This window comes from Podarcis erhardii, assembly GCF_964252035.2.
Source record: "Podarcis erhardii genome assembly, chromosome: 2".
Lineage (NCBI taxonomy): Eukaryota > Metazoa > Chordata > Lepidosauria > Squamata > Lacertidae > Podarcis > Podarcis erhardii.
The window spans coordinates 116,890,470-116,906,448 of NC_138498.1; the positions used below are offsets into that span (position 1 = coordinate 116,890,470).

The 15,979-nt window shown below is 44.7% G+C and overlaps 1 protein-coding gene across 1 annotated transcript; it reads left to right on the forward strand.

Moving 5' to 3' along the window:
• The first annotated feature begins 992 nt into the window (after window positions 1–992).
• Window positions 993–12,967, forward strand: LOC309337134 (zinc finger protein RFP-like). Its single transcript, XM_081853843.1, has 8 exons — window positions 993–1,456; window positions 2,372–2,467; window positions 3,964–4,194; window positions 4,867–4,889; window positions 5,833–5,951; window positions 6,400–6,432; window positions 8,301–8,327; window positions 12,257–12,967. Exons 1-8 carry the CDS (start codon window positions 1,031–1,033, stop codon window positions 12,754–12,756), a joined length of 1,455 nt encoding a protein of 484 aa, XP_081709969.1. The 5' UTR covers window positions 993–1,030; the 3' UTR covers window positions 12,757–12,967.
• The last annotated feature ends 3,012 nt before the right edge of the window (window positions 12,968–15,979 follow it).

The following is a 15,979-nucleotide window of genomic DNA, read 5'->3' on the forward strand; positions in this document are numbered from 1 at the left end:
TTCTTCATAAGGCATCGTTTCCAGGCCTTTGACCATTTTGGTTGCCCTCCTCTGGACACGTTCCAGTTTGTCAGTGTCCTTCTTGAACTGTGGCGCCCAGAACTGGACACAGTACTCCAGGTGAGGTCTGACCAGAGCAGAATACAGTGGCACTATTACTTCCCTTGATCTAGATGCAATACTCCTATTGATGCAGCCCAGAATTGCATTGGCTTTTTTAGCTGCCGCATCACACTGTTGGCTCATGTCAAGTTTGTGGTCAACCAAGACTCCTAGATCCTTTTCACATGTACTGCTCTCAAGCCAGGTGTCACCCATGATCAAGCCAACAAGCTTTTTATAAAAGAATGGAAATGGTTTGTGGAGTATGTACAGATAAATTGTAAACAGATGAAAACATTGCCAGGTTTATTGTAATGGCCTGCAGTTTTATAAGAGTATGTATTTAAAGTATTTTGGTGTTTTTTTAAGGAGTAAATTAAGTGACTTTAGATATGCAGACGATATTAAAAATAAAGTTATGGAACCGCATAAAGAGGGGAAAAGAAGTCAAATTGGGAAATGTTAATTAAAATGATTGTAAAATTAATGAAATGTATAAAGTTGAAAAGCATAAATAAAAATTAAAAAGAGAGAGAGGTTCCTGGACTGGCTGGACTGACTGCTACACAGCTCTGCCCTTGGGGAAGTGGATTGCCTTGAAGCAGAGGCTGTTTCTCCACAATGACAAGGATTTAGTTTAGTTTAGTTATTTGTAAAAGCATTTATTATTTCAGGACAATGCACAACGATATGTTTAAATCTATGTGTCTATATAGTTCTAATGAAGGGGGGGGGGGAGAGAGAAGCAATCACGGCAATGATGAAGCAATCAAGGCTATTTGAGACAACATTAAGCAGCTGCAGAGGCGGGTCTGCTTCTTCTTTTTAAAAAAGTCCCATCAGGACCGAGATCCTGCAGGAAGGGAAACGCCCATTGGCTGAAAACGGAGAAAGTGGAAGTTTTCTTCCTTTTTGGCGCGAGGGAGCCATGGCTGCTGCAGGTGGTCCCGTGCAGAGTCTTTGCGATGAAGCCACTTGCTCCATCTGCCTGGACTATTTCAAGGATCCGGTGATGATCCCAGAATGCGGGCACAACTTCTGCCGGTCCTGCTTGATCCAGTGCTGGGGGGAATCGGAGGCAGAGGCTTTCTGCCCTCACTGCAGAGAAACGGTTCAGGAAAGGCGCCTCATCCCAAACTGGCCGTTGCAAAACGTGGTAGAAATAGCCAAGAAGCTCAGTCTTCAAGAGGGAAAGGAGGAAGGAGGAAAAGGAGAGGTTTGTGAGAAGCACCAGGAGCCCCTGAAGCTCTTCTGCAAGGAGGACGGAGCCCCCATTTGTCTTGTGTGCGACAGATCCAAAGAGCACGTATGTCACGAGACGATTCCTCTGAAAGAGGCTTCCAAGGAGTACAAGGTAGGAAATTATTCTGGATTTTGGGTTTCTTTTTATTCTTCTTGGGAGCTTTTCTGTAACTCTTAGGTTACACAGGATGGAGGGACTTCAATTTTGTGTCAAATTCAGATACTGTACACAAAACACTCCCCCCCACCCGCCACCAAATTGCAAAATTTGGCTTTCAATATGTGTTTTGCTGCTTTTATTTTTCTACATGACCTTCTCTCTGCTTAGTTGGAAAATACATCTTGCGCACTGCTCCTATGTTTTGTAACGTTGATTATTATTTTTGCTTATAAAAACATGGGTGGACATGATACACATCCCCCCAATAAATACTGATTTTATGCAAGTTTCTACACCATTTCTATAATAATATACATATATAAAATCATTAACCATTGCTTATTTATTCTCAATAAAATGAATGAAATTGGAAAAAATACTAGAATGTTCCAGAGCACTTTATGTGATAAAGAGCTAATAGCAAGGCCACCAAGAAGTCAGCTTAACTGTGTGGCGTAAAGGTTAGTGTTGGACTAGAGCCTGGGACAGGCATAGGCAAATTTGGTCATCCAGATGTTTTGGGACTACAACTCCCATGATCCCTAGCTAACAGGACCAGTGGTCAGGGATGATGGGAATTGTAGTCCCCAAACATGTGGAGGACTGAGTTTGCCTATGCCTGGCCTGGGAGGACAGGGTTCGAATCCCCATTCAGCCACTCAGTCTCTAGGTGACCTTGGGCCAGTCACCATCTCTTAGCCACAACAGGGTTGTTGTGCGGATAAAATGGGGAGGAAAAGAACCATGGATACCACCTTGAGATTCTTGGAAGATAATGGTGGTGTATCAGTGTGATAAATAAAATAAACAATCAACACTTCTGCTTCTCTCGTTCAAACCTAAGCTTTTGGGTTTGTTTGTTTTTAGGGACTGATGTGTAGACGCCTGGAGATTCTGAGGAGAGAGAGAGAAAGAATTCTGGCCTATCAAGAAGACGTGAAAAAGGAATGTGAGGACCTCCTTGTAAGTGTCACTGTTGTTACTAGTGATGTAAAAATTGGGGTTTGGCTTTTGATCGGTCAGAGAATGGATGGAGGCAGGATCCAATGGAAAGCAAGGCAGATATTTTATTTATTTTTTGCAAGAGAGTTCCCTCCCCTCCTTCTAAGGACGGAGAGACCCTGAACAAAAGTGTGAAGGAACCTTCACATTGACATTGCCCAACCCCCTTAGCCAAAGACCACCCCAAAATCATATATACATCATAGGAGGTGGTCTACAGCAGAAAACCTGTCTGTCAGGATACCTGATAATGGTCGCAGTTTGCGTTACCTGGGCAGCTTGGCCATTCTTTTGTGATGGTTAATACTTTAGCTCCTAAATCCAGGTCACGTACTCACCCTATTCATATACAAATATGCTCTTAAAACAGGATTTATAAGTGAAAAGACAATGGGAAGGCTTTCACCATTTGCCTCCCTTAGGGCAGAGGAATATTTGAGGTCATTGGGAGAGTCAAAATGGCTTCAGGATTGCTCTCCTGTACTATTTCAGACATATGGTTTATGTATTTAGATATGTATGCATTTATGAATATTTATTCTATATTTGAGACATTAGAATTCTTATAACTTTTGTTTAGAACTTAATGCTATTTTTTATTTTAGTATATACAGAATATAAAGTATGAAATATTACAATCAATTATAAGTTTCCATTTTTAACAGTACGTTATGTTATAGCTATATCATTACTAAGCATATCTACTTTCCTTGTTTCTACTATTGTGACTTCCCTCCACCACAGCTCGACGTCCTTTGTTCTTTTCTTATAACTTAACACTGTGTTATATATATTAGTTACTTTAACCCTATGAACAATCATACAATGTTTATTCTTAACTTTACGATCTTAATCAATGCATATCAATAAATTTATTTTGGAATGATAAATTCATCTGTATTCATACTTCACCCTTATTCTTGTAAATGTTACCTGGCTGGGGTAACCTGGCTAAATTTGGAGACGTGTGAATTTCAGAAGATTGCTGTATTTCACTGCATATTTTTTTCAGGAAGATATATTTGGCAAATTCACTGGTACAGGAGAAGCTGGGCACTTTCCAGACCTGTACTGGCATTTTCTGCCTCCTGAAGTTACCTCTCTACCACCTGTCCTGCTAGTTTTTTTGCTGGCAGCTGACCTAACCCTCTGACCCGGTACAAAAATGGATATATTACTATTTTTTAGGAAACTCAAGCCATCTTGGAGCTTTAAAGTAAATGGGGAATGCTGGGGAGAAAAATGACACCTCTGCCCTCCTCCTGTTCCTACTTGTTTAAGGTGCCAGTCTAAGGCACCATGTTTCCTTTAATGCCTGAAGGGAGCTTCTTCACCAGCAGGAAGTTGATTTTGTGTCCATGAAAACTCAGAAGTGGAAATCTCACGTCTTGTTTTCGTGAGATCCCATATTCCGGACTCAGGGCTCCGCTTTTCTTCTCTCTTCCCGCACCTTGCAGAAATTAACAGAAGCTGAGAGGCAGAAGACAGCGGAGAAGTTCAGACAACTGCACCAGTTTATTGAAGAACAAGAAAAATGTCTGCTGAACGAGATAGAAAAGGTGGAGAAGGAGATTACAAGGAAAAGGGAAGAGCAGCTGGCCAGGCTCTCCAGGGAGCTCTCCTATGTGAAAAGGCTCATCCAGGAGATGCAGGAGAAGCGCCAGCAGCCAGAGAGCGAATTCCTGCAGGTAAGACCGTGGCAGGAAGAGCACAAGGCTCCCCGTCAGGAGAAAGATGGCTGCAGACCTTTGCTGCTTTTATAGATGGAGGCTAGGGGTCAGCAAACTTTTTCAGCAGGGGGCCAGTCCACTGTCCCTCAGACCTTGTGGGGGGCCAGACTATATTTTGAGGGGGGAAATGAACAAATTCCTGTGCCCCACAAATAACCCAGAGATGCATTTTAAATAAAAGCACACATTCTACTATGTGAAAACACACTGATTCCCAGACCGTCCACGGGCCATATTGAGAAAGCGATTGGGCTGGATCCGGCCCCCGGGCCTTAGTTTGCCTACCCATGAAGTAGGCACATAAAGGGGCTCAATTGGTGGAGCCTCAAGCCAGGTCTCTTGTGCATCCAATAGACGTGGGATGGATCATTCCTCATTTGCACTTTATAAATCGATATGCAAACTGAATTACAAACATTCGTCAGCATTTGCAGTTTTCTGGACTTTCTAAGGCAGTTCTCCAGCCAAGCAAAGTGTACGATTTACCCAACTGCTGAAAATTGGACGATTCAGCCATCCCTACCCAAAAATTTGGTGTGTGTGCTATGAGACTGACATCAAGGGGTCAGAGGGGGTCTTCCTAGCGTGGCCTGTGGTGTGTAGTGATTTCCCTTCTCTTTTCCCCTCTAGGATGTGAGGAGCACCTTGCAGAGGTAAGTGGATCCTGCTCATTTCTGTTGGCATGCCGGGAGGGATTAAAGAGGAGAGTACGTAAGATCTGCCTCCTGTGGAAGATACTGTAGACCTACAGCATTTCACAAGTAAAACCAGGGCCCTCTTTTTTGACCTTGTTGTGCCCCAATTCTCCCTCCAAGAATCAGGGTTAGAGTAGCACCTAATTCCCTGCTATCAAACAGGTCTGGGGACTCTTCTCTGCCTTCTGCACATCCTACTCACTGACTGTGCAATAGTTTCAAACGTCTGAAAGAGAATTTCTATGGGGGACATATTTCAGGGCCATGGGAGCATTCCAGGGCTGTCCCACAGGGTTCCATCTTGTCCCCATTGCTTTTTAACATCCACATGGAGCCACTGAACACTTCCCTTAATAATAACAATAACGTTTTGATGGCAGGCCGAAAGGTTTTCATATTTCCAGGCTTTGAAATTACCTTTTCAATACTTTAATATATACCTTTACGATAGAGGTAGTTATATATTGGAAAGCGTAATGCTGGTGGTCAACAAAAGAGTGTGTGTGTGTGTGTGTGCGCGCGCACACACACACACACACACACACACACACACACACACAAAAGGCAAATATGGATTTTGCACTAAGCTATGGAACAAAGAGGGTGTTGGTTGCCTCAGGCAGCAGGGGCCAGAATAGGTTACTACCATCTTCCTGAACAAGCACCTCAGTAGTGGCAAGGCTTCTTCCTTCTTGAGTTAGGCTGCCTCTCTGTCTGGCCTGGTCACCTTCTGGAGGCTTGGGGTTTGGCTGTTTTGGACCCCATAGCGAGGAAGTATCTCTCCCCTCTGTGTCTGCCTCTCCCTCTAGGCTCTCTACCATTCTCTTCCTCCTCTCAGCTTTCTTTCCTTTACCAGGAATTGTGGAATTGACCAGACTAATATTTTGTTTCCTTTCACCAGGTATGACAAAAGACAGAAATTGGAGAATCCGCCAACTTTCCCTCCAAAGCTGAAGAGAAAGACCTCCAGATTCTGTGACATAGACCAACTTCTGGATTCTGCCATGAAGAAATTCCAAGGTAATAAAATAATGACTACAATGATTTTATTCTGGGCATTATGTAAGTCAAAAAGTGAGCACACCAGGCTCATATTATATTGTACACACAGGTCCCGTTATCTGTCTGCTTGTTACATGAACACTCAGTTATCCAAACACAAAGAGTTATAGTCAAATCTCGCTGCACACACACCTGATGTCTGAACAGCTGAAGTTTGCTCACTTCTTTACTCGTTTGTGCTTTGGTGCCATTTTGGGGCAGAGGCCATGGAGGGAGGATGAGGGGAGAGAGATCAGGACAATCTGTCTCTTTTTAGCTGGTTGGCTGCACCCGTTTTAGGAAGAAACCATGGCGGAGAAAAGATCACGGGTTAGTTAGATGCTGCAGTATAAAGTGTGATTTGGCAAGAACACATATTTGAAATGAAAGAATGTAGTACTTACACTTATCTTTTTTTCTTCCCTAGACTCCCTTTCATTCAGAGAACAGCTTCAGCAAGGTAATTTCCAATGAGGAACCCCAATTCACAGGAGGGGTGGGGTTCGGGTACGTCTTTGTGGTTAAACAGTCAGTTCTGCAGAGTTTGGAAGCACATTCAATAGCTTAGTTCTGGGTCTATAGTGGCATTTAGTTTCTTTATATGTACAATGAATGACCAGAGGATGGGTTTGAAGGTACAGGTGTGGGGTAGATTTTTGTGGGGGTGCTGGCATCCCTGCGAAGAACCTGCATGCCATTCTGGGACCAATGACTTAGGAGTTTGGTTCCGACCTATAAACTGTTTCATTGACTTTCTCCCTTACGAAATCCCACTGGGTCAGCATAACATCCAGTTTTCATTTACATGGAACCTTCCTTACGTTTTGCTTCCCATCTACACAATCTGGAGGTCCTTTTGGAGGTTCCCAGTCTTTCCTTGGGTTTCAATGTCCTGAAGGTAATTAAAAACGGCTTCAGCAAGCACCCAGTGTCTGTTGATTCGCCTAATATGGGGGAGGATGTTGGGATATGAGTGCTCACCAGCAGCTCATTGTTTACATCATGTGATTCTTATGATGTGACTGAGCGTGAGACAGGATATTCAACGCTATTCTCAGGGCTGTGTTCCAAGTGTAACTTGAGACCTTCCTGTTGTTGCTGCAAAGGAGGAGTGAGTGAGTTGTACGGAGGTTTCTGAGAGAGCAGACATGTTTTATACTAGCTCGTCTACAGTGCACAGTCCGGGAATAAAGTAGAATGAGTCAGACTACTTTCAGACTGTCGTCTTTCTTCTGCTGAGATGCAAGGGGAAAGGGAGTGTGCATCTCTCGAGAGGGAGGTGTTGCTTATTATTGATCTCCCTGGACTGACCGAAGACCAGCCAGGGGCAGATCACCGGCAGCAGGCCCCAGTGCTTGGGAAGAGGAGTCAGCCTTTCCCAAGTGGGCCAATAGCCAACAGTGTCTTGCCCAGGCTGGTCCAGCAGTGGAACAAAGGCCTGAGCTGTCTCCTCAGACATCCACCCACAGCTGCCGTGCATAGTGCTTCAACCATCACACAATCCTGCAATTCTTATTAGATCAGCCCCACATGGGAAGCTAAGGACACTTTTCCAGGAAGCCTCTACCAAAAATTTTGTTAACATTCTGTAAGAATTTTAGAAGTTTAATGAGGCAGGACTTCCTGTTGCACGAGACCCTTGGAATTAGATTTCAAATCTCTGCCAGTTTTTCTTCTGCAGGTTTGCTCTGTCAGTATTTTTAACAATTCTGGTTTCAATAGCTTTCCCCCACCTGTTTACTTGGGGCAGCTTTGAACCTGCCTCCAGCTCTTCTCTGGATCCTTTAAAAATACTGATACTGGCCCTCCCATCCTCTGCTATGGATCCCCATTTCATTGATGGATTTGGAATGGATTTATTCTGTTGTTGTCTAGTATGGTTTACAGCGTCTGATTTTTACCTGTTAGTTAATTTAATTTCATCTGACTACAACTTTCTTGTTTCCAGTTGCCGTATTTTTTGCTCTATGACTCACTTTTTCCCTCCTAAAAAGTAAGGGGAAATGTGTGTGCGTCTTTTGGAGCGAATGCATGCTGCGCAGCTATCCCAGAAGCCAGAACAGCAAGAGGGATTGCTTCTTTCACTGCACAGCGATCCCTCTTGCTGTTCTGGCTTCTGAGATACAGAATACTTTTTTTCTTGTTTTCCTCCTCCAAAAACTAGGTGCGTCTTGTGCGTCTTATAGAGCGAAAAATACGGTGCTTGTTCTGCGACTTAATCTTTGATGTGAAATGAGTAAACAACATATGCTTTTTTATGAAGTGATTATTTGTAACTACAATTTTGTGAGATATAGCCCTTAAACTTTATATCTTTTTCTTCCTCAGATAATTGGTCATTCGGACAACAGAAAGGTAAATTTCCAATGGAGGCCCACCTTCACGGGAGGGGTCTGGTGTTTCATTGGAGCTAAGGAGTCTGTTCTGCAGAGTTGGGAACCATCAATAGCTTTGGTCTTGCTGTTTGGGTTCCTCATATGTAAAACAGAGGGTGGTGGGCTTGAGAGTGCAGAACTGGGTGTTTGGAGAGTGCCTCTACTTACAAAGGAACTACCCACAAGTGAGACTAATTCTGTTCCTGCCTAGAGCTTGTCTGATGCCTCCAGGGATCCCACATTCATGGCAGGAAAGCAATGGCTCCCACCACTTTCAGGCTCCCTTCACCTGAGATTCAGGGATGGGCTTGCGAGTAGCCATACTTTTTTGTTATACAGTGGTACCTCATTGCGAATGGGATCTGTTCCGGAGGCCCGTTCACAACATGAAATGAGTTCAACCCGCAGCGACGTGTCTGCACATGCACGGGTTGTGATTCGCCGCTTCTGCGCATGCGCGTGACGTCAATTTGTGCATATGCGCGAGCGGCGAAACCCGGAATTAACCCTTTCCAGCACTTCCGGGTCACCGCGGGACGTAACCTGAAAGAATGTAACATGAAGCGGACGTAACATAAGATATGACTGTAACTTCCATTAACAATCTCCTCCAGATATCAGGACTCAAAAACCTTAGAATGGTTAATTCAGTTTTCTTTTAGAAAACAAATCACGGAGGGAGATATGTGAAGTCTGCTGGCTACTAAATACAGTGGTGCCCCGCAAGACGAATGCCTCGCAAGACGGAAAACCCACAAGACGAAAGGGTTTTCTGTTTTGGAGGCGCTTCGCAAAACGAATTTCCCTATGGGCTTGCTTCGCAAGGCGAAAATGTCTTGCGAGTTCCTGCGGGTTTTTTCCCCTCCCCCCCCCTTTTCCTAAGCTGCTAAGCCGCTTATCAGCTGATCCGCTGATAAGCCGCTTAACAGCTGACCGCTAAAAGCCGCTAAACCGCTAATAGCGCTAATCCGCTAAGCTGTCAATGGGCTTGCTTCGCAAGACGATAATAATAATAATAATAATAATAATAATAATAATATCTTTATTGTCATTGCCCCCTCTCGGGGACAACGAGATTACTTGGCTGCTCCATCCACCCAGGTAGGGCACTCCACACAAAATCAGAACAACTATAAAAACACTAATTAAAACAATACAGTATAATACAGCAAGGAAGATTAGATGACTTTCAAAGTCCAGGTTTCCCATTCAGGGCCGAGATCACTCTGGAGAAGAAGCTGTTCTTGAGACGGCTCGTTCTTGTCTTCATCGTCCTGTATCTCCGTCCCGACAGCAGGAGCTCGAAGAGACAGTGACCAGGATGCGATGGATCTTTTACTATGTCCAGTGCCTTCCTCTGGCACCTTGTGGCATAAATCTGCTCTAAGGTGGAGAGTGGGCAGCCAACAATGCTCTCTGCTGCCTTAACAACTCTGCACAACCCCATCCTGTCCTGGGTAGTATAGCTTCCGTACCACACACATAAGCCATAAGTGAGCACGCTCTCAAAAAACGCTATACGAAGAGCCTCACGGAACGGATTAATTTCGACTTGCGAGGCACCACTGTACAACCTTTACAGACTTCTGGTCCTGCTTTGAGAGATACTCCCTCTGAACACAGAGGCTTCAGTTACAGTGGTACCTCGGGTTACAGATGCTTCAGGTTACAGACTCCGCTAACCCAGAAATAGTACCTCAGGTTAAGAACTTTGCTTCAGGATGAGAATAGAAATTGTGCAGCAGCGGCGGGAGACCCCATTAGCTAAAGTGGTACCTCAGGTTAAGAACAGTTTCAGGTTAAGAATGGACCTCCAGAACGAATTAAGTTCTTAACCCTGAGGTACCACTGTAGTTATGACACTCTCAGCCTGTAACTGGCTACATTTTTATTGTCTCCTGTTTTTCCCAGGCAATTAGCCTTATTCAGTAGATTAAATCCAAGAGAGAAGCATTAAACAAAGACCCCATTCTAAAATTACATGAATATGTAGGCCTTATCTTAGCTTTGCAAATGCTGCCAATTAGCTGGTCATCAGAGTTTGTCAATTAGCTGGTCAGGGAGAAATCTGCAATCTGAAATAGGACAGCAAAGGGAGGAGGAGGAGGAGCCATTAATTATCTTTTAAAAAAATAAATATTCCTGTTGTGGAAGAGCACAATTGCAATAAGGAGAAACAATTGAGGGAGAGAACTCGTTTATGTTGCTGTAAAGTATAGACAGAGTGAAAATGAGTAACTTGGGTTTATTAATTTAAACATGTCTACTCTGTGTAGGACTAGCATCAGAAACGAGCTAAACAATTTCAGTGGCTGTTCTTTAGAAATACACGTGTGCAATTCAATAACATGATGGAGGCCTGAATATGGCCCCCAAGTGATGTTGTTTGAGGGTAATATCACCTGGACCACGCAAATGAAATGGGGTCAGAAGCAGCCACAAACACAGCATAAACTGTGGTGTGAAGAAGCCCTTTGTCTGCATGCAAAAGTGGGGCCCAGCAGCATAAGAAAATTTTAGGATCACAAGCAGGCAAAAGCAAAAATGCATGAAAAGAAACATTCTTTCACCCTCTCTATCTGGCTCACAGAGTTAGGGATTTCCTAACTCAACCCTAACCCCCAGCTCAGCTGACACCCTCCATATGCCCAAATATACTGGAAATCACACTTTTCATGATTTTTAAAAGAATAATAATGATTAATAATTCATAATAATAATTTATATGCCTGTGTAATAAACAAAAATCTGCCCTTACTCCCTTATGGGGGACACAAGAGTCCTTTGTAGGTTCTCCATCAGTCAGAGAAAATAACAGAGGCCAACCAGAGAATATTGAGAAGCTAGTAAGCCTGATCTTTATTGAACTGTTGCAACAGGTTGCTCCCCTCACATGTAGGATAAAGGAGGGAGGCCCAGAACCAAGGTGTGCCTGCCCTTATATTGATATTTTTAAATGCCTGCCCTACAGTCCAAGACCACCCCCAGAAACATCATGCTTACATCACAGAAGGGGTGTAGCCCAAGACCACCACCCCAGATACATCATACCTACATCACAGAAAAGGCGGTCTACAACAGAAATCTCAGTGCATTTATCTCCTGTCTGGCAGGTTACCTGTTGATGGTCACTTGATTGGATTACCTGGGGAGTCTGGCCAGTCAATTCAAAATCCTTTATTAGGCATAGCACACCACACATTGACAAACAACATATACAAACTGTATAAAATACGGGTACAGCAAACACAATTTATCCTAGTCCTATTCTTAACTCCCAGAAATTAATGTACATGAATAATATAATACAATTTAATATGAAATAAAAATACAACATAGCAACAACATAGCAACATAGCAAGTCTGGCCAGTCTTTTGTAATGATAAATACTTAGTTCCTGAGCCAGGTCACAGGCTCACCCTATTCATACACAGACATACCCTTCAGACAGGATTTGTGAAGGAGAAGACAATGGGGAGGCTTTTCTAATTTCCTTCCACCTTGCAGAGAAATGTTTGAGGTCAATTTGGGAGGGACAAAATGGTTTCAGGACTTTTTCTGTGGGATTTCAGACATGTGGTTTATATATCTATGTACGTGCTTGGTTGGTACATTTATGAACATTTATTTTTTATATATAAATATATATGCCTTTAAAAAAAATATTTCACCTGGAATAACTGGAGGAGCACAATATAAATACATTGAATATAAAAACAACAGAAACCTGGTTCACTTGGGGCAAGTCTGGAAGAAGCGGAGGAGGGTCCCAATCCAGAATGCAATGCAAAGAACTCCCAATTACTTGAGAGGGGATCTAGTCTGGGCATCTCTTGGATCAGGATATTCATCTCCAACTCTCAGCTGACTTTGCCTCTCTTCTCTTTCCCTCATCATCTCCCCAACAGCAAATGTCACTCTGGATCCAGACACAGCCGATACCAACTACATCCTGTCTGAGGATCGGAAAAGTGTGAGACTGGGAGGAAAACCTCGTGATGCATACAGCAGCTGCTATCTTCCGGTGTTAGGATGTGAGGGATTCACAGCAGGCAGACATTTCTGGGAAGTCAATGTGGAAAATGGAGGAGGATGGGTTGTCGGGGTCGCTGTGAAGTCTGTGAGCAAGTATGGATTTCCCCTAAGTCCCGTGGGAGGGATCTGGGCTGTACAGTTGAAAGATGGTCAGCACAAGATCTGCATTTCCCCTACTCCCCTTCATCTGTCCCTGAATGGGAAGCTTAAGAGGATCCGGGTGACTCTGGACTATGAAGGCGGATGTGTGTCTTTTTATAATGCTGACTTGGGAACCAAACTCTACAGTTTCTCAGGAGCCTGGTTCTATGGAGAGACCCTTCTCCCTTTCTTTCGGCTGGATACAGTTTCTACCCACCTTGAAATCTGCTGAGGAGACGAAATCTGCCTCACTAGAATGACACACACACACACACACACACGTAATTGAATTTATATATCGCCCTATACTTGGGGGTCTCAGGGTGGTTCACACACACACACACATATGCTTCTCAGGAGCCCTTTTGGCAGCTTTTGAGGGGTCCTTTGGGAGGATTCATTCCAGTCACAATCAGCATAAATAATAAAACAAACAAAAATAAGACTTTGTATTGTTTTTCTTCCCTTTCCCAGAATTCCCCCTGCAGCTTATTTTTTAAAGAGACAGCAACACTTTAACTTTCCCAATAAATAACATATTCCTCAAAAGGGTTCAGCTTCCATCACCTTCAATCCTAGTTTTGTTCTTCCACCTTCCCATACCCTTCAAAAAAAATTCTGCCGCCACCCTACCCCCCTGCTGCACCCTCGATGATTGCTCTCCCCACCTGCTTGCACACCCCCTCGTCCACTTGCTCACCAGCTGCCCCTCCCATACTTTTGGCCGCCACCTCCTCTGTAGCCGCCGCCTTTTCCTCTGCCACCAGCATGGCCTCAAGCAGAGCGGCCCCAGCCATGGGCAAAGCCGCCTTGGGCAGAGCTGCTGCAGGCAGCACAGCCTCCTCCACTTCCACCGTGGCCTTAGTCGCCGTTTCCTCCTGCCACAAGGGAAGGAGGAAGAAGAGTGGTAACTTGGAGGGGGGGGTTCACTTCCATTTTTTTTTTAATTCATGCTCTGGTGTGAGCCAATTCACTCATGCCACAGGGTGGGATGAAAAATACATGGTCAGAGCAAAACTGGAGCCAGCACAGGACATCCAGGTTCGGGATCTGAACCCAGGAAGTCATCTGTCAATCTGGAATAATGTTCTTAAAATGCGACAGCTGTGTGGTATGCCTTCATGTCCCTACAAGACCTCCGATAGTTGTTCAGATATGCACATTGTATTTGCATTGGTGGATTACTAGAAATCAACCCCTTCGTGCATATCAAAAGAGGGCGCTCTTGGTTCAATAGACCTCAAGACAGGAAGAAGATACAAACTGTGTGAGAGGCACAAACTACAAATTCCCTGTGTAAGTGCAGCCTCACCATATCCATAAAAGGTAAAGGGACTCCTGACCATTAGCTCCAGTCGTGACCGACTCTGGGGTTGCGGCGCTCATCTTACTTTATTGGCCGAGGGTGCTGGCATACAGCTTCCGGGTCATGTGGCCAGCATGACTAAGCCGCTTCTGGCAAACCAGAGCAGCGCACGGAAACGCCGTTTACCTTCCCGCCGGAGCGGTACCTATTTATCTACTTGCACTCTGACGTGCTTTCAAACTGCTAGGTTGGCAGGAGCAGGGACTGAGCAACGGGAGCTCACCCCATCGCGGGGATTCGAACCACCGACCTTCTGATCGGCAAGTCCTAGGCTCTGACAGCGCCACCTGCGTCCCCACCATATCCATACTTAGTGATAAATTTCACTCAGTTCATAAGGAGAGCCTGCTTGATCAGCCCAGTGGCCCATCTTAGTCCAGCATCTGGACTGACCAGATGCCTGTGGGAAACCTGGGAGCAGAACACAGCACAAGAGCACTCCCCTCTCCTCCCCTCCCATGATTTCCAGTGACAGGTATTGGGAAGATTTACTGTCTCCAAATGTGTGGGGGCAGAGCATAGCCGTCATGGTGAGGAGCCCACAATAGCCCTTCATGAATTTTGTCTTACCCTCTTTTAGAGCCATCCAAGTTGGTGGCCATCACTGCCTCCTGGGGGAGCATGTGCCATAGCTTCACTCTATCATCTATCTATCTATCTATCTATCTATCTATCTATCTATCTATCTAATTTTAATTGATTTGTAGAAGTCAGTTGGCCCATGACCTGTAAGACCGCCATCTGTTGTTGATACACCACACTTCGACCAGTGTGATCTGCAGAGTCTTCCAGCAGAACATCCAAGTTTTCCTGCTTTCCAGTAGCATTTTCCAGAGTTCCTTGGTAAGGAAACAACTTTCCCACTCAGTTCAGTTCAAAGTATAAAGTGTTGGTTGCCTCATGGTACAAGACAAACTTAAACACACTAGCTACATAAACTTTAAGAGATGCTGGTATACGATTAGCTCAACCCACTATAATACAGTTCTGGTCTTAGAGGTAAACCTTATATAGATACAAGTATACAGTGGTAGGGACATGGGTGGCACTATGTGTTAAACCACAGAGCCTAGGACTTGCTGATCAGAAGGTCGGTGGATCGAATCTCCGCAACAAGGTGAGCTCCTGTTGCTCAGTCCCTGCTCCTGCCAACCTAGCAGTTTGAAAGCATGTCAAAGTGCAAGTAGATAAATAGGTACCTCTCTGGTGGGAAGGTAAATGGCGTTTCCGTGCGCTGCTCTGGTTCGCCAGAAGCGGCTTAGTCATGCTGGCCACATGACCTGGAAGCTGTATGCCGGCTCCCTCGGCCAAAAAAGCGAGATGAGCGCCGCAACCCCAGAGTCAGCCACGACTGGACTTAACTGTCAGGGGTCCCTTTACCCTTTACCTATACAGTGGCACCTCGGGTTACATACGCTTCAGGTTAGACTCCGCTAACCCAGAAATAGTACCTCGGGTTAAGAACTTTGCTTCAGGATTGGAACAGAAATCGTGCTCTGGCAGCGTGGCAGCAGCAGGAGGCCCCATTAGCTAAAGTGGTGCTTCAGGTTAAGAACAGTTTCAGGCTAAGAACGGATCTCCGGAATGAATTAAGTACTTAACCCAAGGTACCACTGTATATAAAGAGATGCGCTACCACTTTCCCATGCTTGCTCACCATGCTATACTGAAGCACGTTTGTTTGGCACATCCTCACTGTGATCAGCTCCCGCCCAGAAACCTATGTTCCCACTGTGGAAGGATGTGTGAATCCAGAATTGACCTCCGACAGTCATTTACAGACACACTACTAAGACTGCGTTCATGGAAGACAATCTTATTTGGCCATGAGGGATTGCCAATGATGATTATGACTGAACCATGCAGCATGTAATCTTCAGCTCCTCCACTGATTCCTTGCACTGAGCAAAGCCTCTTCTCAGTGAATACCTCACACCTGCCAATACTTCACAGTCCTGTGAATAATTCTGAAAGCAGCTTGGCCTCATACCTGTCTCTGCACATACATGTATTGCTTAGAGAAAGGGACAGTGGATGAAGAAGAGTTTGGATTTGATATCCCGCTTTATCACTACCCTACTCAAAGCGG

Bases quoted from the DNA above. Each gene is read 5' to 3' on its own strand.
- LOC309337134 (XM_081853843.1), top strand. From the start codon at position 1,031: ATGGCTGCTGCAGGTGGTCCCGTGCAGAGTCTTTGCGATGAAGCCACT. The intron at 4,195-4,866 runs GTAAGACCGTGG...TTTCCCCTCTAG, and splicing joins CAGAGAGCGAATTCCTGCAG to GATGTGAGGAGCACCTTGCA. The intron at 5,952-6,399 runs GTAATAAAATAA...TTTCTTCCCTAG, and splicing joins TGCCATGAAGAAATTCCAAG to ACTCCCTTTCATTCAGAGAA.